The sequence below is a fragment of the Periophthalmus magnuspinnatus genome, chromosome 14 (assembly GCF_009829125.3).
Source record: "Periophthalmus magnuspinnatus isolate fPerMag1 chromosome 14, fPerMag1.2.pri, whole genome shotgun sequence".
Taxonomy (NCBI): Eukaryota; Metazoa; Chordata; class Actinopteri; order Gobiiformes; family Gobiidae; genus Periophthalmus; species Periophthalmus magnuspinnatus.
In genome coordinates, this window is record NC_047139.1 from 26,855,897 (window position 1) to 26,877,056 (window position 21,160).

The window sequence follows — 21,160 nt, forward strand, 5'->3', positions numbered from 1 at the left end:
CGGCCCATATCACGCCACTGCCCCCTCCCTTCTCTCTCTCTCTTTTATTTCTCTTTTTCCTCTTCCTCTCTCCCTTTTCTTTCTGTCTTGCTCTCCTTTCTCCCTCTCCTCTTTCTCTCTCCTCTCTTCTTTCTCTTTTCTCAATATCTCCATCTTTCTCCTCTTTCTCTCCTTTCTATCTCTTCTCCCTCTCTTTCCTTTCTCTCTCCCCTCCTTACTTTCTCTCTATCTTCCCCCCTCTCTCTTCGCCTCTCATTTCTTTCTTTCTATCTTTTTCTCTCCTATTATTCTCTGCCTCTGTCTCTCCTTTCTCTCTTTTCTCTCTGTCTCTTTCCTTTCCTCCTTCCTCCCCTTTGTATTTTTCTCTCTTCTTTCCCCCATCTCCTTTCTTTCTCTCTCTTGCTCTCCTTTCTCTCTCTCCTCTTTCTCTCCTCTTTTCTTTCTCAATATCTCCTTCTTTCTCCTTTCTTTCTGTCTCTCTTTCTCTCTATTCCCCCTCTCTTTCCTTTCTCTCTCCCCTCTTTACTTTCTCTCTATCTTCCCCCCTTTCTCTCATTTCTTTCTTTGTTTGTTTTTCTCTTCTATTTCTCTGCCTCTGTGTCTCCTTTCTCTCTCTTCTCTATCTCTTCCCCCCTCTCCTTTATCTCCCCATCTCTCTCTTCTTTCTTTCTCTCCTTGTTCTCTGCCTCTACTCTTCATTTCTCTCACTTCTCTCTGGGTCTTTCCTTTCTCTCCCCCCTCTCTCTTTTCTTTCTCTCTCTTTTTCTCTCTCTCCCTCTCCTCTTCCTCCATCTCTGTGTCTTCTTTCTCTCTTTTCTCTCTGCCCCCTCCTTTGTCTTTCTCCTCTCCTCTCCTCTCTCTCTCCTCTTTCTCTGCCTCTGTCTATCCCTTCTGTTTCTTCGCCTTCTCTCTCCCCCTCTCCTTTGCTCCTCCTCTCTTTTCTTTCTCTGTCCCTTTCCTTCACACAAAGCACTAAACAATGTGCAGCAGTTAGCACAGACAATATTATCGATGAGGAAAACGAAGGTGTCAGCAGGACACACACACACAGAGACACACACACACACGTGCACCCCCACACACAGAGGCACACACACACACGTGCACCCCCACACACAGAGGCACACACACACGTGCACACACACACACACACACCCGTGCACACACACACACACACACCCCGAGACACACACACACACACACACATGTGCACCCCCCACACACACACAGAGACACACACACATGTGCACCCCCCCACACACACACAGAGACACACACACATGTGCAGACACACACACACACATGTGCACACACACACAGACACACACACCCCGACACATGTGCACACACACAGACACACACACGTGCACACACCCCCACACGCATACACACATGTGCGCACACACACACGTGCACACACACAGAGACACACACACAGAGACACACACAGAGACACACACACAGAGACACACACACCTGTGCACACACACCCCCACACGTGTGCACCCCCACACACATGTGCACACACACACACATGTTCAGAGGAGCTGCTCTCTCGTTCAGGAGGTGCCTGTGAAGGAGTAACACTTTACAACAACAAACAACTGAAATGAAAAGTGCAGTAAGCGCCTAAACCTGAATCATTCTTAATAAACAATTTGTTCATTATGAATGAAGTCTTCATGTTTTGTTAAGACAAATCACAGTCTGATTGTTCACATTACATGAAAATAATTTGGCTTATCATCACTAACTCTCAATACAACAGTTGTTTCTGGACGGGGCACAGGACAGACCAGTGTCCTGAATGAGCTCATTAAAGGAGCACCTTTGCACTGCACCACAATAACACACTTTTAATCACAGACTGGAGTTTGCTGCATAAGAACAGTGTGTGTGAGCACGGTCAAAACAAACTGCTTCATCATAATATGGTCAGATGATGCCGGGCTTCGTTCTGCATGAGCTTCAGTGTGTTTCCCTGGCTGCCTCTTATCTGTTTGTTCATTCAGTTACACCACAAGATGGCACCAGCGTTTGTCCAGAGTGTGTATGGTGTCACAGTCACAGTGGAAAAGAGTTTACAGATTGTTTCTGAAGCTTTTATCTTGAAATGAAAGAAACCAAAATGAAAGCAATAAACAATCTGCATACTCTAAATTATGAACAAGTAGAATTCTAAAAAAGTATTTTAGTAATATTTATACTACTACTACTACTACTACTACTACTACTACTACTACTACTACTACTACTACTACTACTACTACTACTAATAATAATAATAATAATAATAATAATAATAATAATAATAATTGTACATCCTGGAGGTAGCTGAAGGGTAAACTGAAAAAGCACATACAAACTGATTCAGTACAGAACAATATAGAATTACACACTGGTATTTTTGGCTATTCACACAAAAGTCAGCAGCTGCTCACGGCTGATATGTTCTGAGTGGAGAATGGCCTTAGCTCCCTGGTTCTTTTAGAGTTGAGTGTTTTTCTGCTGGATGTGGCCCTTCTCTTGGTTTTCTATTTGTGTGACTTGCAGTTTGCACCTCTAAGTTGCAAAAACATGACACATTTATCACATATCTTTACAGCTCTTCTTGCATTTCAGTTTCTGTTTATAGTCTATTTAAATTTGCTGTTTGCATCTACACTAAACTATTTCCTCTAGTACTATGCTCTGTCCAATAGTTTCACCCTAAAGAAAGCAAAGAAATCTCAACTTTTCTCATTGTTGTTGTTAAAGTTATATTTTTCATGAGCACCCTGTGTTCATCTTGTTCTGTTGTCTTCAGGGCTGATAAATTGTTGATACAAAGATGAACCCTGCGAGTGACCTGTGAGTACAGGACAATCTGTGAGGGTCCGGGGAGAGCGGTGCCATCAGCCCCATGTGGCCTGTATGAAGTACACCGTAATCAAGGACAACATAAACACTGGTGGAATCTGCGGACAAGATGGAGGAGGTGAAGGCGTGCCTCCCTCTGAGTCTGCCACTCACTGCAGCACATACACAGCTCATGGCACTGGAAAAAACTCCAGGATTCATACTTTTAGACTATTAATGAGTTTACCTGTAGGCCTGGTAAAATGCAGCTTCATGGTAGTGTAGCCTTTTTAAAAATGAAGTTTTAAGACACCTACATTTCTCATTCAGATCATGCATTGTCCAAAATCACCATTTCTCTTTGTTTGGACTTGCACTCAGTCATCACAAACATGTCTACAGGCCTACAATACACTATTAAATGAAAGTGTGTGCAAATTTGTTGAATGACCAAAAAAATGAATAAAATTATTACTATAGAGAAATCCCCCCAGTATGAACAGAAGTACACTCAGCCCATCCAGGTAAAAGATCACTCCAAAATGGTGAGAATGCAGCAAAAAGGATGTTGTTGAAATTATTTGATCTATAAAATGTGTCCTTACTGTCATTGATTAAAAAAAATAAAAATAAATTTAAAAAACCCACAAAAAAACCCCAACTCTACTGCTTTGTTGAAATCTAGTCATCTCTGGATGTTAAATGATGTCAAATGATGTCACACTGTGGATGATGTCTGTGCTTAGTTCTTCAGTGTTGTGTTGTAGCAATTCAACCACAAGAGGGCAACTCTGGACCACACTGACACTGTGTCCTGGTCGACTTAGAGCAGGCCACATCATCAGAGACAGTGTGTCTCTTTGGATTTTCTAAGCATGCTGTATATCAGTCATACAGGGTTTTACAATACTGTATTCAAAGAGATTGGCTCAAATGCACTGCTAACACCGTCACAGGCTGCTTATTGATCAAACAGCTTTTAACATTATTCATTGTTTGTATGATTTTTATTTTAAATGTAATAAATGTGACCTATATATGTCCCCAGATATGAGATAAACATATTCAAATCAAATCTAACTTGTACTGATTAAAAAAATCTACTTCTGATTTATTCTAAATTATAAAAACATTGGACAAGATGTCCCATTTATTTATTTTAGATGGTTATCAAATCAGAGAGCAGAATGAGCCTCACCTGAGTTTATTTGGGTTGCCAATTCCAGTGTCTAAATCCAGTTAGTTTAAACCTAAAACGACTCTCTCTGACAGCTTAAACTCCAGCACCTGCAGACAGTCATGAATCAGTGCTAGTGCAGCCTCTGCAGCTCAGTGAGTGAATTCTGGAGGTTCTTTCACATGAGGCCTGTCCATAAACAGAGAATGAGACACACTTGTGTCCACTGTCCACAGGTTTAGGCTCTAACAGTCCAGGTTCAGTTGTGATTGTAGTGTTGAGTGGAGGTACATGCAGCTGCTTTACCTGAACCTTAAGCAACTCATTTGTTACCATTTAATTAACAATTGGGTGGCTGTCAAATGTATTTTTTGTATCCAAATAATAAACATTCTTGATGACAGAGAAGAGTGAGGCCCATTTCAGACCAGCTGTTGTATCATATAGTCAATGTGAATTGTGACATCCAATAATAACAACACTGTTTATTAGAATAATGACAAAACACATTTTCATGAAAATTTGACATTTTAATGGAAACTAAAACTGTGAACACTGGAGGTTTTTCTTTTATTGAATCTATTACACTGTTTGGATTTGAGGGTTATTATTACCATGCTTTAGACAAATCAAAACCAGGACATTGTGACAAATCTGTTAAAACTCAAAACAAAAATTTAAATATCATAATCAAGACTCCTGACTTAACATAAATGTCAACCTGTAAGACATCTGAGAATCAAACACTATTTTAGGCCTTTGTGAGGCAGGAGGACAGTCAGACGAGACTGTCAGTGAGATGACAACAGAAAACAAAAATGGCGACACTCTTTAAAATGACTGTTAGTAGTGAAGTTGCCCTTGTCCGCTGTAAACCTTCTTAAATGTCCTTATCCTCAACTATATTATAAAATCTGCACAAGTTTCCAGGGCAATTTTTTTTTTTTAAAGGAACAGTTTTAAGATGCACAAACACCAAAGTCCAGCATTTCCCTATTAGATAAATGATAACGGTTGTTTTAGTGGACATTCGGCTGCTGCAGTAGTGACTTGTGCTCAGACAAAACCAAAATAAAACTCGTTTAAAGTCGATGTTTTGACCCAGGTTTTTTTTTTTTTATGAGAGCAGAAATGTTTAGGTGTTCCTTTGGTGAAATATGATCATCTGTGCGTTCAGACATCTTTTTTAACAACATGGCAGATAAATAAAACAAACACAATGGATTTCAAATGTCCTCAACAACAGAAATGTGATGTAGTGATTTCTCAGCTGGCAAAAACTAACTGGTGAAGCAAAAATAAGCCTATAAGAGTCAAATAATTAAAATCATCAAAAACTCAAGTGTGACGTCTTCCTTTTAGTTTCATCCTACTTGTGCATCTATGGACAAATTAGGTTAAAACTCAAAATAAACATAGTATTATAAACATATGGTTAAATACTAAACTGTTAAATCTGCTCAAATGTATGATTTTATGTGCTACTTTAGACATATCAAATAGGACTTGCACAAAGTCCATCACCACTGATTTTGGCTTTAGGTCAAACATTTCCCAATACAAGCAGTGAACATTTTAAAATCAACACAAAAAGAAAAGAAAAAGAACTCTCAATGCTCTCAAGTTTTTTTTTCAATTTTCAACGCAAGAGAGCAAACCGAGTTATCAAAAAAAGAACATAAACATTACAGAATGGCACGGATATACGCAGGAAGCAGATTTTTAAACAATCAAAATTGCTGTTAATTTATCATAAGTTTTCACACAGGCACCTGGACATGTAACAACAACAAAAGAGGGCAATGAGCTTAAGTATACCAGAGACTTGCATATAAGAGGAAGCACTTGCTACGCGCCCCCTCAAACAACAAACTTGCGACCTCAGCTGTGTTGAAAATGGCCCCTTATTTCAGACCAAACTTATTCAATAAAATGTTTTAGACTCTGAGCAGCAGATGTTTTCCTTTGGCCAAATACATTTGCCATTTCCAGCGCAGCCTGCCCCAGCATCATGGAGGTGATTGCACATCCTGAAGAAAAGGTAAGGGAGGGGTAGGGACCACGAACAATTCAGTCTTATTCTGATGCATACGCCTACAAACTCAACACACACGTTAAATCCCTCACTGATTCAAAACAACTTGCCTTTTTGGTTTGCAGGCTACAACACTTAACAGTTGTATCTTCATAAATGCATATTTCTGATCTTTTAATAAGTGCTAACAAAGAGGAGTCTCCAGGTTGGGGAGTGTGGGCGATTCTCTGATTTCCCTTCCCAAGACTATCTCATTGTATAAACATGTAAAAACAAAAGTATTCATTGTAAGACTACAGTAACATCACATAAGTCTGTTTCACCCTGTTATACAGCCTACAGATGCTTCCCTGCCCTGTCACAACACCGTCAGCACAACATGGCGTTTGCCCCGAATGTGTTTCAATGGTACGTGTTTGAGAATTATTAGCATTTGGGGAAGCAGTCTACATAACTGCAGAGAAAAGATGCTAATCAATATCTGGTTATACTTTGCATTAGGGTCCAAATGAACAAAATAACATTGCTCTGTTGATAAACAAAGTTTGAACAGAATGGTGCAGCTGTAAAATACAGCTCCACGGCTCAGAGTGAAACAAACTAAAATCATAAAAACTGTTCAAACTATGTGCTTTTAAAAAGGGGAAATGACAGAAAATACTATTTAAATTATTTGGCGTCTTAAATAAAGCTCAATCGAGCCATTTCCAGATTGTGATTATTATCCATAGATGGGCCACTACACAAGAAAATATTCAACATAGTCATGGCTTATCAACACTACCTGAGTTACATAATAATTCTGTATTTTATCTTTTCGGAAAAATAACAGCCCAAAGCCATTCTTTCAAGGAGTATAGAGTGAGTGAGTATAGAACTCTAGTAATTAAAAGACAAATGCAATTTGTTTACATAAAGTGCTATTAATCCACACAAATCAAATCTGTTGTAGGAATTGAACTCAGACAATCCCTTTGTTACAAACATAAAGACCACCTAGGATTAGAGAATGAAGCAAAAAAGCCACAGAGCAATCATTTTTAGATGAAGCCTGTGAACAGTTTAGAACTGGAGGGATACCAGCATCTCAGCTAAGTTGCAAGTAGGGATCACATGTTATGTAGGCAGATTACAATGTTATTGCACACAGATTTGCAAACTATAAGGTTTTCCACAGTAGAAGATATAACGGACCTCCACATATCAATACTTTTTGTCAAAGTGGCTCGTCAGGGCTCTTCAATAGTATTGCAATATTTTTTGTTACTGCTATCTTAATGTGGTAATGAAGCTCGATTTATTTCCACAAGTACACATGCAACAACAAAAAAGCCAGAAATCATAAAATAAAGTCCCAATCAGAGAAAAAAAACCTGCAAAAAGCCAATTTCTTACCACTGACATAAAAACCTGTGGTCATACTGCAAAAAGACAGTGCAGAAGACCAAACATGTCTCTTAAGTGAATTTGTTCTATAACTTTTAGGTAAAAGCAAATTCATCAAACACTATAAGAAGCATGAAATGTGTGAAAGCTTAAAAATCACAAAGATTGCTGTTAAAATATTGTTTTAAATTAAAGGGGAGGGCCATTGCTTTCCTTCCAGTCTCGCAGCTGTTTGTATACTGTTGGGCATACTGCAGTGCAGCAGACATTTGTAAGAACAAAAGGATAGAAAAGAAACGTTATGTTTTCCCTCTAAATGTTTAAGACAAGGCTCTTCTTCCTGAAGGGTGTCTTAATCGTGAGCGCCCCTGGGCTTACAGTTTGAACAGGAAGATGATGATAATGCCACCACTTCAAGGCATTGTTTTCTAAAGTGTGTTCATGTTTTCAAGCTTGCACTCAGTCGTGCACATATGACGTCTAACATATCACATTGAACTCATAAGAATGCGCTGAGAAAGAATAGCTGAGGCATCCCATTATAATCACACTGACTGCTGTAATTGAACAAGATAAAGGCTTGGGAGGCAGTCGGATGTGATCCTAACAGAGCCACAAACAGCCCTCACAGCCCCAAGTCGCACGTGTCCGCTCATCAAGAGGCATAGGTCGACTGCTTTAGCACAGTCCTCCAAACATGTGTGTTTGAAAGTCAATTCTTTAGAAGTCTGTCGCTCCACTCATGAGTCCAAAGGAAATCTTTCATGCTAAACTATCAATAGTTTCACAGTTGTTACTTTAATTATCCAACAGGATTTCCCAAGACGTTGGACTGCAGAAGGTCTTCCTCACTGGCCAGGTCCATCCTTGGACCCACTATAAACCACTACTCTTTTTGGATCTGAAACACAATAAGATACATGTGGATGAAAGAAACACAAACACTTAAGACTTTAGACTGCACACTGTAAATCTTCTTACCTTGTTTTTGCAAGTTTAAAATAATTTCCATTTCTGTTGAAAAGAACAAACAAAAACAACACAGTGTTAATACAAATTTCTCTGTGCATTAAGTTCATAAGATACATTAAATAAAATACATTACTTAAAATATTATGGAAGTATGTTTGTATGTACCTTTAGTGTGATACATGACAGCAGCTTTTATGTCAAAGGAGCCCCAGCTACACCTCCTGCCATTGTCTTTAAAGTGAGCCGACTCTTTGACAGAGCCAAACAGCACAGTGGTCACAGGGCCCTGGGCACATTTAGCACCGGTATCTTTCCCCAGGCCCACAGCAGAGCAGGCAGTCTTGCCCTCCTCTTTTGTCTTGTCCTGACCACCCTGTTGGAGTTTTCCCTCTTCATTAGAGACACAGACAGGAGAGGAAGAAGTGCGAGTCCTTCTCTCGGAGTCCTGGGCCAACATGGCTGGATCAGAGAGCAAGGACGTGTTCTCAAAGCAGGGCTGGCACTGGCTTTGAGCTGCAGACGCAGAGGAGTCTTCCTCTGCAGGCACCTGTCCACTTGCTCCGTCAGGACCCAAATTGGGCTCATTGATAAAGGAGAGCCCCCACTGATTCTGGAAGATGTCTCCTAAGGCTTTCTGATTTGTCTGAGCAGCTGGCGGATCAAGGTGGCGAGCACTAGGGAGCACAGGTTGCATATTTAAAGGGTAAATTAAAAGAGTACATTTTCTAATATCATACGCTTCTCCATCTATAGGACTACTTGTAGAGCTACAATTACTTTCCAGAGAAGATGCTACATTCTCGCCACCTGGGACAGATGGGGCTGGTGGAATACTACTAGCAGCAGGAGTAAAGAAGGTGCCCACAGAAGGACAACTATTCCCAGAAACAGGACCATTAGTAAAGCTAGCTGAGGTGATAGTTTTCATAGCAGACATGGGGACCTGGGACAGTCGAACAGGAGGAGGCAGTCCCTCTCCTGCAGACTGAGCTACTTTGTTGAGGTTTTCTTTTACTTTACTTGCATAACTGATCTTAGGAACAATTTTAGCACTACTATTGTCCACAGGAAATACTGGAGGGGGCTTAAACAAAGTCCAAGAGTCCTCTTTTGAAGGGGAGGACAGTTTGGCTTTATGCCTTTCCTCAGTCTTTTTACTAAAGGTGCCAACTGATTTACTATCAATGTTTTTCCTCTGCGATTCTCCCACTAAAGCGTCCGAGGAAACAGCCCTCCGAGCAGCGGCAGGAGCTTTGACTGTCTCCAGTCGAGAAGCAACCAACTTCTCATTTGAGTCCAGATTGAAAGCCCCGGGCTCCTGCATGCTATTGGCTTGTTGCATGTCCTTTTCACGCGTCACATTGTCAGTGCTCTTGACATTGTTACATCTGGCCTTCCGCTTTTTGGGAGTTGTATATCCACCATCAGAGCCGCTTCCATCATTGTCCTTGCTAGAAAAGCCATTTGTAAGAATGCCACAATTTACAATGCCATTTTGAAGTAACACGGTGTCCTTTTTATCCACAGATTGGTCATCATGATGATTTAATTCCAAGGCCTTGTCATTTTTAAGGTCCATATTTCTCTTGTGATCCAAAGATTTGCTGCTTGTTTTGGGGACAGTCATATACAGCCTCTGTGATGATTTCTGCTTCACAGTTACAGTACTCGCAAGTCTGCTACCATTGCCGTTGGTGGGATGTGACATGCCAACAATATCAGATGAGTTAAAATTCTTCTCTTTTTCCTCGTTGCTGTTTAATTTTGAATAACCTAAAACACAAAAAGCATTTTAGTCAAAATACACATTTCTTAAGAATCTATCTTGACATACATTCTTTTGTCTGCTGTAACAAATGTTTTGTTTTCAAAACAAATACCTGGCTAAAACTGTACATTACTACTCCAATATAAATTCCCATTCTCATGCTGATTTCTGCAATTGGACATATTATATTGCCTTATACTACATAGCCAATTTGTGGATTATCAAGTTAAACCAAATAATTAGCTTTACCAAAAAAATGCATAAGGAGCTCCAACCCTGAAGTGATCATTTAGCACTAAAAAAAAAAATCAGAATCCAATAGAAAAACAGATATAGGCCATACATGGATGTATGCATAATGCATACATAGCAGACTCTGAACGTGGTACACTCCATATCAGCAGCACCCTGGTCTGTGGTCAAAGCGCATGTCTAGGTTGTTTACGGTTCAGGTTATTTATTATGAACGACAAGTTGTGCAAATGTAGAGGATTGTGATTTTTGGTATAATCACTGTCAACCTGCTGCGTGGCTTCAACTGAACATGCAACAGGCCTGTCAGAGCTAGCTTTAGCCTGCGCTAATGTCCACTTCGCTCTAATACTTTAGCTCACACAGTACAAATCTAGGCATGACAATTCACCTCAATGTGACTTTACACACGTAAAAAGAAATAAACACATCAATGTCATTTGTGCATGATTCTGCCTTATAATCCAAACTAGCCTGGTTAGCATTAGCTTTGAGTGATGTTGTAACATGGCCGACAGGAAACGGCAGCAGCTCAGAACATTCCAGTGGAGCCGGCTCGTTTTCGTGAACACAGGCATGCCCAAATGAATCACACTGAATCACAGCCATTCTACAAGACCTGTCCATAAGCAGTTCTGTGCAGCTCCGTCCAGACATATACGAGATCTAGAGGTACACTTGGGTACATTTCCCTTACATTTACTACTGAAAATGGGTGGCGAAACCGGCGCACACAAGGTCAATCCCCGATATGTCAAAGCACTACAACAACTACTGTCACGCAATGTCAGCTAGCTATCCCAGCACCTCGCCCAATCTGCTTTGACAGTGCGCGTTAAACACGTATGGAGGTATATACTACTCATCTGCAGCTAAAGAAGGAGGGTAAGTGTAGTTTACAGCTAGCCCGGGCTCATGCTGGAGTCTACGCTAGTTAGCAATAGCTACTAAGCTCATTGACATTAGCTGAGTAAGGCTAGCCCGCGTTAGCTAACTTCTCCGGATGGCCCAACCTGTTTTCTTCGTGTGCGTTTCCTGATGCTGGCGCTGGATGTGGCTCTGATCATGTTTTAAAGCAGCTGTGTGTTGAATTGACTGTCTGTCCACGCCGTGTTGGGGGTATAGTTTGTCTTGTGCCCGATCTCTGGGCTGTTCCTCCATTGAAGTGTAGATTGTCGGACTTGATCAGCCAGAGTGTGCTAGCTCCCTGGTAAGTACAGCACAGTCCAATCACAACCAGTGCAAAACGGAAGCTATTTGAAGCCACTGTAAACGTCAGCACTCAATGGCTAAAAATGGCACTATTTTGGGTGGTCATTGCCTCTGAATTCACGTGCTCTATTTTTACATCGCGGGACATAGAGAAATCTGCACTTATTTTAGTTAGTGCTATCTTCTACACTGTCATTAGATGGCAGGATGGTATAAAATAAATCTTTGAGGGGTGGGCAACACTGGGGTGGGGTTCCCTAATCATATGACCAGAGGCTCTGCCACGTCTCCAGGCTGTGTGGATAGGCTTTGGTTCAGACAGGCATACTTTCCCCGCTCCTAAAATGGAAAGTCAACATTCTCAGAGAACTTGTCCAAAGGATATACTGCACTCACCTGTCAACAAATAAGTATATAAAGCACTCACCATTTACTATGACCAAATGCTTCTGAGATTTTCTGATAGTAATAATGCAGTAATTAATAACAAAGTAAACTGAGTTGCACCTATTGCATTTGTCATTTCATTTAGATAAGAAAAATATAGATCATTTCATTCACCATCACAACATGTTAGTGAAGCATAAGCCTGTACTAAACCATAGACGTTGAGTGTATTTGTTATGATATACTATTGGGCTGCTGTGTAGTTTTTCAGTGTCATTTAGAACTTTAAAGGAAATCCATCCATGAATAAACTCCACTTTACCCATTACCCCTGATAGTGAGTCCTGCAGAAGGCTTACAGCTCCCTCTTGTGGTGCGTGACGGGAAGCATTTTGATTTAAGTTTGGTTACATTAGTTTAGTTAGAACATTAGTTTCCAAATCTCAGTTTCACGTCGCCTTGGTCCATGCTGTAGACCTGGCAAAGATAATAAACTCGATAACCAAAATCAAGTTCAAGTCTTTTATAGTTGGGCTTTGTCAAGTAAGAGTAGAGAATTTGTAAAAGATAAATCTTTACATGCAATCTATCGTTAAAAATATGACAGTTTGACCTCAGTATATGTGAAATACATTACAATAAAAACAGGCCTATTTATTTTTCAAATTACTGATAATAACCACAACAAAACCCTGCACAAGTGACCAATTCATGTTAGTCATACTGTAGCCTTTTGATTTGAAGATTGAAAGCTGTTGAAATATCAGCAATACCATACATTAATAGTGATCCACCCATGGAATATGTTGATATGCATATTAAAATCCCTATATATAGCCTTGGCCTTTTAACTTATCGAGATGACTGAGAAAAACTGGCATAATGTAAAGAGGTTCCGTGCTTTCAGAAAGTGCATTTCCTGGAAAGTATAAAAAATTTAAATGAAGCGATGGACTTCTTCATGTCTTGTAATTCCCTTGGCTCTGGACATGTGGCCACCATGTACAGATTGTATGCAGCATGGTGCCCACAGAGTCTTAAGTAAATCTTTTATTGCAGAACTAGAGGTACTCATTGTCTTCCAAGTCTCACAAAAGGTTTTGAATGTCTTCATGCCGTAAGACTTTGTAGGTCAGCCAGTAAAGAACATTAAACATTAGAAAGCTCATGGGGAAAAGTGCTCGGGAGATGGTATCAATCCTTTTAGCTCGTTCCACAAAGCGTCTGCGGATGTCATAGAAACCTAATCCAGGAGGTAAATCGGCAAAGACAGGTGTTGCATCCATTTCAGCTGGACCTGTTGACAGAGCAAGTCTGTAGCTTTGGTAGAGTAAACCTTGCTGTGTCAGTTCCTCTTCCTAAATGAAATAAAACACAAGCAGTTTTTATTTACAGTTCTGTAACTTTCTATGGAGTGATTAGTGTGACCTAGTGACCTCACAGTACAACGTACCCGGGCACAGGCGCTGCACTGCTGAGAAGGGTTTCCATGGGGAGTATTGTTGCCTGATAGGTTGTTTCCTTTTGCCTTACTGTCACTTCCCTGCAAAGGATAAAATAACAGCATTTTGATAACCCTCAACAAACTCAGCATAGCAAACTTACAATCTTCACAACAAATGGAATATAACAGATACAGAAATCCTTATTAATATGAGGAATAAGTAAATAAGAAAAAGAAAAATTAGTAAATAGATTTTACATATATTTTTTTACTTATGATATAAATATTAAAACTGTGCAAAAAGCCTCAAGACAGAAAACTCATCCAAGTGAGGAACAAGGTGGTATTTGAATTAATTACAGGTCACTTCAGAGCATGCTTGTCAGTTATACACAGCATGCAGCAGAGATAGTGCAGCTTAGGCAGGGCCGGGTGCAGGAAACAGCCGATGACAGCTGCCTCAGGGGCAGAGTGGGTGGGTCGCACTCACAGATCTCTGGCGCTGCTGCTCCTTCAGCTTCTTCCTCAGTCTGAAGAACTCCTTATGTTGCCGCGAAACAAAGTTGACAGCAGCATATTCCAGCAGTGCAGCAAACACAAACAGTAGACATACTGCCATCCAGATGTCTATGGCTTTCACATAAGACACCTGAGTGACAACAGGAAACACAGTACATTATAAATGGCAGTAATAGATTTGATCTTTTGTAAAAAATGGTGAAATGGATAAAAAAAGAAAATGCCTTATTTATATAGCTAAGTTACGTGAGTGAGAGAAACACCTCCTTGTGTAAAGTGCAGACAAAACAGTGGGTGACCTTTGGCAGTGACGCTCTGGAGCCTGAGCTCTGAGTGGTCATAGTGAGCACTGTGGTGATGCCCAGTCCAACTCGGGCTGGAGCTGCATCCATGTTGATCCAGAACGAGACCCAGGACAGGATCACCGTCAGCAGGCTCGGGATGTACATCTGGATCAGATAGTAGCCCATCTGCCGCTCCAGGTGAAACTTCACCTCTATGCAGGTAAACTTACCTAGATGCAATTGCAGTGTTTTATTATATTGTACAAAGGAATTCTAGCCTTATTTTTAGTACCTGTGTTATAGTGTTTGGTGCAGTAACCTAGGCCCTTTTCCTCCTTTAGCACAAACTGTGGCAACTGCAGTTCATCTGCGACCTGCACGGCCCCAACATCCAGCCATTCAAAGATTAAGTCATTCATTGTGTAGCCAACTGGAAAAAGGATATTTCGGTAGGATTAGTCACACAGCAAAATCACACCGGTTTATTATTTATTATTAAAGCTGATGTAAAGCCATGTTTCTTTTCTTTTTTTTGTTTTCACTTTGTTAGTCTGTGACCTTAATGTTTATGCATGCTTACAGCTTTCAAGTTGCATTGTGCAGGTCTGGCTGTCCATGGGGAAGTTCTTGAGATCCATGGGACAGGAGAGGATAAGAGTTAATCTAGAAACACAAACACAAAGACAAACAGGTGATTGTCTTGTGGCAGATGGCTGGAGAGAAGCTGCAGCAGTCAAGTGTAAAATGGAAGCTGACATTTCTCATGCTTTCTTCTCCCAGTGCTGGGCGTCCAGGTAGAGTATCCCGGACCTCTAAACCCTAAGGAGGCAAGCTATCACACGTAATGTCACTCAAATCTTTTAGCACTCTGGGCCAACATTTAAGGTCATGTCAACCAGATACAACCTTTGCCGCACCTGTCCCGCATTTTTTTCTGTAATACTTTTGAACAGCCACACAAAGAAAACAAGTGATGACAGACAATATGTCACCTGTCAAGAAGAAACGGCCCAGAAACACAGCAACATAAAGGTCTATAAAAGTCCCTTCATCTTTCTAAGTAAAACAAGACATGTAGTTTCACAGCTGACACACTTTCTCTGCTGAGTCATAAGGAGTATCACTGATTATGCTACATTTGCCTTTATTCTGGTACGGACATTGAAGCATCACGGCTGATTAGTGAGAGGCAGTAAACTTTTACGCATCCATATGACCTTGTTTTAGTGGCCACATAGCCACACTGTGGATTATGCCCTGAGGTTAGAGGTCACTGCGTTCATTGAGCATCAGAATCGCAGTCTATTTGTTAAACTGAAACGGAAATATTGCTTTAAACAATTCTAATTATAACTCCTCCCCATTACGCTACAGTAAATCCTTGCCTTGGCACCACACTACTGACCTGATTTCGCATTACCCCGCAGATATTATTCAACTTTTTGCTCATTAGAAACACTGAATAACTGTAAGTGAACTCATTTAAAATAAACTAAGATGGGGTCAAGGCATGTAAACAAAATAAGTTCCTGTTTGTCAAACTATAATGTGATTTCTGATTTGAAATTAGCAGATAATAACTGACCGTGGGCACCACACAGAATATTTACATCTTGTCAACAGTGTTTAGTACATTTAAATTTATTGAACTGAAGCCATATAATATGCAAAAGCTTTAGTAAAGCATTTGTAATCATGTCTTGCTACTTATGTACTCGACAAGACCACATGCCTGGCCATATACATCACTGTGGTTTATGTGGCTGTCAGTGGTCTGGTCATAGACATTACACATTTCTAAAATGTAATAAAGGTGTAAAGGTTTCTTACGCTTTTTAATAAACTAATATTCAGAAATAAAAATAAGCAACACAATTTCAATATACACATTACATTAAGTACTACAACACCTGTTACCAATTTATTTACTGAATTTATCTGAACCAACTCAAAGCTTATGCTTTGTGGCAAGATTTATTATTAATATTATTAGTTTATTTGATTGGGACAGAACATGTTGTTGAACATACATGAGGCATGTGCACATAAACATGCTTGATTGTAGCCATGGGCTAATTTCCATCCACTGTCCCACATTCACTCACACACTCCCATTCATACACCAGTGAACATGGACACTGGAGGCAAGGCAGGTGAAGTGTCTTGCCCAAGGACACAATGACAGTATGCCCTGGTCTGAGTGTATGCAGTATGCACCTTCAGGCTGGTGGACGACTGCTCTAACCACTGAGACACTACTGTTAGTATTGCTGCTCGACTAGAACCAGGAAGTACTTCACACATGCGTCCTGTGCTCAGGTCTCTGCAATGGCTCCTGTAGCTCAAAGACTAGACTTTAAAGCAGCTCTGCTTGTGTATAAGTCTCTCCATGGCCTAGGTCCAAAGTATATCTCCCACATGTTAGTGCCATATGAACCATCTCACACTCTGAGGACTTCAGGGACTGACCTCCTGCTGGTGCCCAGAGTCAGGACTAAACATGGGGAATCAGCGTTTAAGTTTTATGCAGCTAAAACCTGGAACAGTCTTCCTGAAGATGTGAGACAGGCCTCTACTGTGACAATGTTTAAATCCAGGCTCAAAACGGTTCTGTTCAGCTGCGCATACGACTGAAAGGTTTTTATTCTGCACTCTTCTGTTTTAATGGTAATGTTATGATGACTATTTGTGATTATTTATGTTTTGATTTGTGTGATTTGTGTACGAATTGTGCTATACAAATAAACTTGCCTTGCCTATTGATCAATTCATATTTCAAAAGAGTATTTATTGGTTCATCTTTCATTTATATATTTATTTATTTAACCTTTATTTTACCAGGTAGGGTGGTTGAGAACCAATTCTCATTTTCAACGACGACCTTGTGTCAGGGGTTAGTACTAGTTTCCAATCCATTGAACACATCCTGTTTGTACAGTTTTGTGTGGTTGTGATGTTTAACTAGGTCAAGATATCGTGACTATGAAGGTCAGGGTGTATGATTCAGATGCTTATCTTACTCATGTGACTCTTCAGTGAGCTCTGGTGCCCCGTGGTTAAGGCCATTGTCGTATCAGATAAGTCCATGTCCATCAGGTCCCTCTCTAAATGCAACACCTGCCTATGCACTTTATTTTCAGACTTGGTTTCAATACCTGATGCTGTAGAGGACGTTCCCATTCTGAAAGATCCGCAGCAGTTTGTTGTCAGTGGTAACCTCGTGGAAGTTTGCCCCCTTCTCATTGGCAAAGAACAGGTCTGGTTTCCAGATGGAGTCTAGCATAGAAGGGTCCAAGTCCAGTGAGTCGTCTGGGTATTCCTTGTAAGCCAGTCGAGGGTCATTCCACTGTTGCCGTAAAAATACATTAAGTCGGTAATCCTGGAAAACAACAGTTTAAAAAAGAAAGAGAAAAACTAAATAATTATATTTTAAAAAATTATAATAACAATTAGGCTTCTATAATTGGACAATAATGTCCCATACCTTATATATTTATTTAAGTACATTTCATATACTGAATCACTGCTCAGATGGATTTTATAAAATTAGATATAAGTATATTCAGACAGCAGGTATGTAAATGAATACATAAAAACAGATTTACATAATATAAAAACTGCTAAATTAAATAATAGCATTTCAAGAAAACATTAAATGAGTGAACAAAGCTACAATGGGTAAAAGCATCTATTAACTATGTAACAGCAAACTCCACTTAAGACTCCCCTAAATTAAACTTTAAGCTGTCTGCCCCTTTCAGGTATTTCTTTAAAAGACATGCTCCCAAAATAGATTGTCCAGACACATTTTCACTGGACCTCATCAATAAGTAACACACTATCCATTTATATTTAAACGAGAACAACAAAAATGATATGTGACATTATCCAATGTACAAGGCTGTGTTTACAGTTGTAACATTGCTCATACTGTGAGGACACACATCAGCTAAGTTGCTCCAAATGGCCTTGACATATAAATACATAGAGAGGACTGTCAGGCAGACTTTTCTGTAGATAGATGAGATGAATTATGAAGAGTACACAACTTTTGGATGAATTAAAATCAGACTTTACAATTACACTCTAGTCCAGGGATCCCCACAGTGGGGCCCCCGGGCCTAACTTGGCCCTCCAGGAGGTCTCACTTGGCCCGTGAGGGGCTGCTGAGATTTGAAATTATCTATCTTGATGACATTTTATGCTGAAAAGACAGTCAAGAGATGAAAGAGAGTCCATATCAGGCTATCCCCCTAAAAAGCACAATAATTAAAGACAACTTATTAAGAAATATAACTTTTACAAGATATATTGAACAAAACATTTAAAAATATTGAGAGGTTTGGGGTACCCCTGCTCTAGTCCTTTAGCAGAAGTGAATTGTACAATGCACCTACTCTATTCTTACCATGGTAGTTTCTGTGATGGATCCAAAGCTGTTTATGAAGATGTTACAGGTGACATTAACAGGCGGTCCTGAGAAAACAGCATATGCAATTAAAAATGATGTAAGATAGTCACACGTTTTAGACCTAGCACTGTCATGATAATATTGTTCAATACCTGATAGATGGACAATATTTTTAGGCTCAATATTTATTATGTACTTTTTTTACACTAATGGAGAAATTTCTGTTATTTTCTTTCTAGTATTATAATTTATTATTATTTGAACTGTTGACAGTCAAATAAGTAACTTCTCTGGCTCATTATAAGAGTCTAACTACTTAAGTGTTTAATTCTGCTGCAGCTCACATTATCATGCTTTAGGGTTTAAGTTACAACATCATTGTTTATAGCAATATATTACACTTCAACAACAATTGTTATTTGAGCTAGAGCCAAGCATGGATGCGTTTAGATGAAATAAGTGCACCTGACAAGTCAAAAGGAACATTTGAAGGGAAAATAGAACTAGAAATATGACTAAGCAACACTTACTACGGTAGCATACTTGCACTCTAAGTTGCATTGTGGTGTTTTTGCAGACATTGCAGTCTAACATTGCTTTGTCATTCCCATTAGCACGGTCCAGCTGTCAACTATCGTAACCTTAAATATTTCAGTGGGAGGCAATAATTTATTGATTCTCCTTTAGTTACATTAGAGTATTTATAGATAATCAGCCAGGGATTTACCCAGTGTGCACTTGACAGGGATGTGGAACAAGTATGAAAAATGGATAAAATGCGACCCCCCAGAGTGAGGGGGAAGTGTGTCAGAAAGAATATGGCTTCACTCACTATGAGATGGAGATAGGGCACCAACAGTCCTGTGGGGTAACTAGTGAGGGCTAGTTTGACAAAAAACACTTGTGAAAGAAGCCCATGTGAAAATGTATTAACCTAAGGGTGTGGGTCAGTAAGAGCAGTAATGACATAAAAAGAAAGCAGGAGGATGCCATGTGTGAAAATGCCTCTGCCCCCCGGCCTGTCACACTAGGGCACCATCTGCAAATGATTTACACTGTGTAAATACTTGTGCGAATATCTCTGCAGGAGAGAGTACCTTTAAAGTTGGGGCGGATGCGAGCATCATACCCAGATGTACGGCCCATCAGTTTGTCCAGAAAGTCTGAGGGAGAGGGGGGTCTGGGCGCTTTACCGCTGGGGAACTTCACCTCTTTACAAGACACTAACCTGCCACAGTGTAAGACACACAGCAGGGCGCTGCGTAACGATAAAGGTGTGTGCTTTATTTCATAGATGACAATCTACAGTATATCTACATTAAGGTAAATATTATGGATGGAGGACAAAATACTAACTAATGATAATGCACTTTTTGAGTCAAAGCCCAGAAAATGACTAACCAGTTCACTGATCATTTTCTATAAGTTTGTTGGTACCATTTTATAATTACATCTTAATTAGTCCTAATAAAGCATGAACAAATACTTAATTCATAATGGAGAAATAGTATTTTAGTAATAATTCAGGCTTAGTAACTCTTTCATTAAGGAGTTAGAGTTAGGCTTAATGAATAAAGTCATTACAAAGACTGAATGATTCTTTTTAAACAATTTGATCATTGTCTTTGGCATGATGAAATATGACAAATATTTTTGAATTTTTTTTTGTATCTTTTAATATCAACAAAAAATGTAATAAAAACATGAAATGCAAATAATGACACATTTATCTTAGTCTAATACTTATAAAAACATAAAATTGCTGACAATTATGTTATTCACATTCATAAGCAATGTCAAATCAAGAATAGTGTCTCCCTGTAGTTCATTAATTGCATCAAGAAGGAAAAAATACATTGTGGAAAATAGTGGAAATAGTCTCACACAATTCCCTTGATTCCTTATGAAAATAAACTAGAATGGCAGTTCTTACCTTTGTTGAAGAATAAAGACAGATGAAGCCCAGATGATATAAATGTTGTCTAAAAGCATTCTTAAAGAGTCAAAAACACACGTAAAGCGAAGAGAACAGAAGTGGAAAACTGCAGAGAAGTTTGATGCTCCCCTGGTCTGTCGTCCCGCCTCCTCCTCTTCACTGGGGCAGGTGCACCACAGGCAGCCGCTCTGCTCCCAGTGACACCGCTCTGCTGCTGCTGCTGCTGCTGCTGCTTCTGTATTATTTAAAAAAAAAATCTTTCCTGTGGGTTGTGTTTGTGTGGTTGACTACTGCTCGATCCCTTTCAGTCATATGCATGCTTGACAAATTACTGGAAGAATATTTAAAGAGACAGCATCGTTAATTCAGAATGTGGTCCATCTCTACATCTACATCTCTCCCATCAGAAACATGGAGCACATTTTAATAAATACATATATTATTATAATGTTATTTATTTTTTTTGTAAAAGAATGGTCACTTATTTATCTTATGCAATATGTGCAATTAACACTTCCTTTTCAGAAACAATAACATAA

At 39.7% G+C, this 21,160-nt stretch overlaps 2 protein-coding genes across 2 annotated transcripts; both read right to left on the minus strand.

Annotated features, from left to right (window-relative positions):
• Window positions 1–4,524: 4,524 nt before the first annotated feature.
• nufip2 (nuclear FMR1 interacting protein 2) lies at window positions 4,525–11,828 on the minus strand. Its single transcript, XM_033977935.2, has 4 exons — window positions 11,442–11,828; window positions 8,574–10,181; window positions 8,418–8,450; window positions 4,525–8,337 (listed from the first exon to the last, which is right to left on the minus strand). The coding sequence occupies exons 1-4, from the start codon at window positions 11,587–11,589 to the stop codon at window positions 8,285–8,287; spliced, it is 1,842 nt and encodes a 613-aa protein (XP_033833826.1). The 5' UTR covers window positions 11,590–11,828; the 3' UTR covers window positions 4,525–8,284.
• A 1,282-nt stretch (window positions 11,829–13,110) lies between these two features.
• glra4b (glycine receptor, alpha 4b) lies at window positions 13,111–20,677 on the minus strand. The gene is made up of 10 exons (XM_055226467.1): window positions 20,619–20,677; window positions 19,783–19,913; window positions 18,683–18,750; window positions 17,430–17,653; window positions 14,855–14,937; window positions 14,567–14,704; window positions 14,290–14,504; window positions 13,956–14,120; window positions 13,481–13,570; window positions 13,111–13,385 (listed from the first exon to the last, which is right to left on the minus strand). Exons 1-10 carry the CDS (start codon window positions 20,675–20,677, stop codon window positions 13,116–13,118), a joined length of 1,443 nt encoding a protein of 480 aa, XP_055082442.1. The 3' UTR covers window positions 13,111–13,115.
• Window positions 20,678–21,160: the final 483 nt, after the last annotated feature.

Coding starts and splice junctions, on each gene's coding strand:
- nufip2 (XM_033977935.2), bottom strand. CDS start 11,589: ATGGAGGAACAGCCCAGAGATCGGGCACAAGACAAACTATACCCCCAA. Junction 8,451..8,573: donor TGTCATGTATCACACTAAAG/GTACATACAAAC, acceptor TCTTTTCAACAG/AAATGGAAATTATTTTAAAC. Junction 8,338..8,417: donor TTTAAACTTGCAAAAACAAG/GTAAGAAGATTT, acceptor ATTGTGTTTCAG/ATCCAAAAAGAGTAGTGGTT.
- glra4b (XM_055226467.1), bottom strand. CDS start 20,677: ATGCTTTTAGACAACATTTATATCATCTGGGCTTCATCTGTCTTTATT. Junction 17,654..18,682: donor CCATCACAGAAACTACCATG/GTAAGAATAGAG, acceptor GTTGTTTTCCAG/GATTACCGACTTAATGTATT. Junction 13,386..13,480: donor AGTGCAGCGCCTGTGCCCGG/GTACGTTGTACT, acceptor TATTTCATTTAG/GAAGAGGAACTGACACAGCA.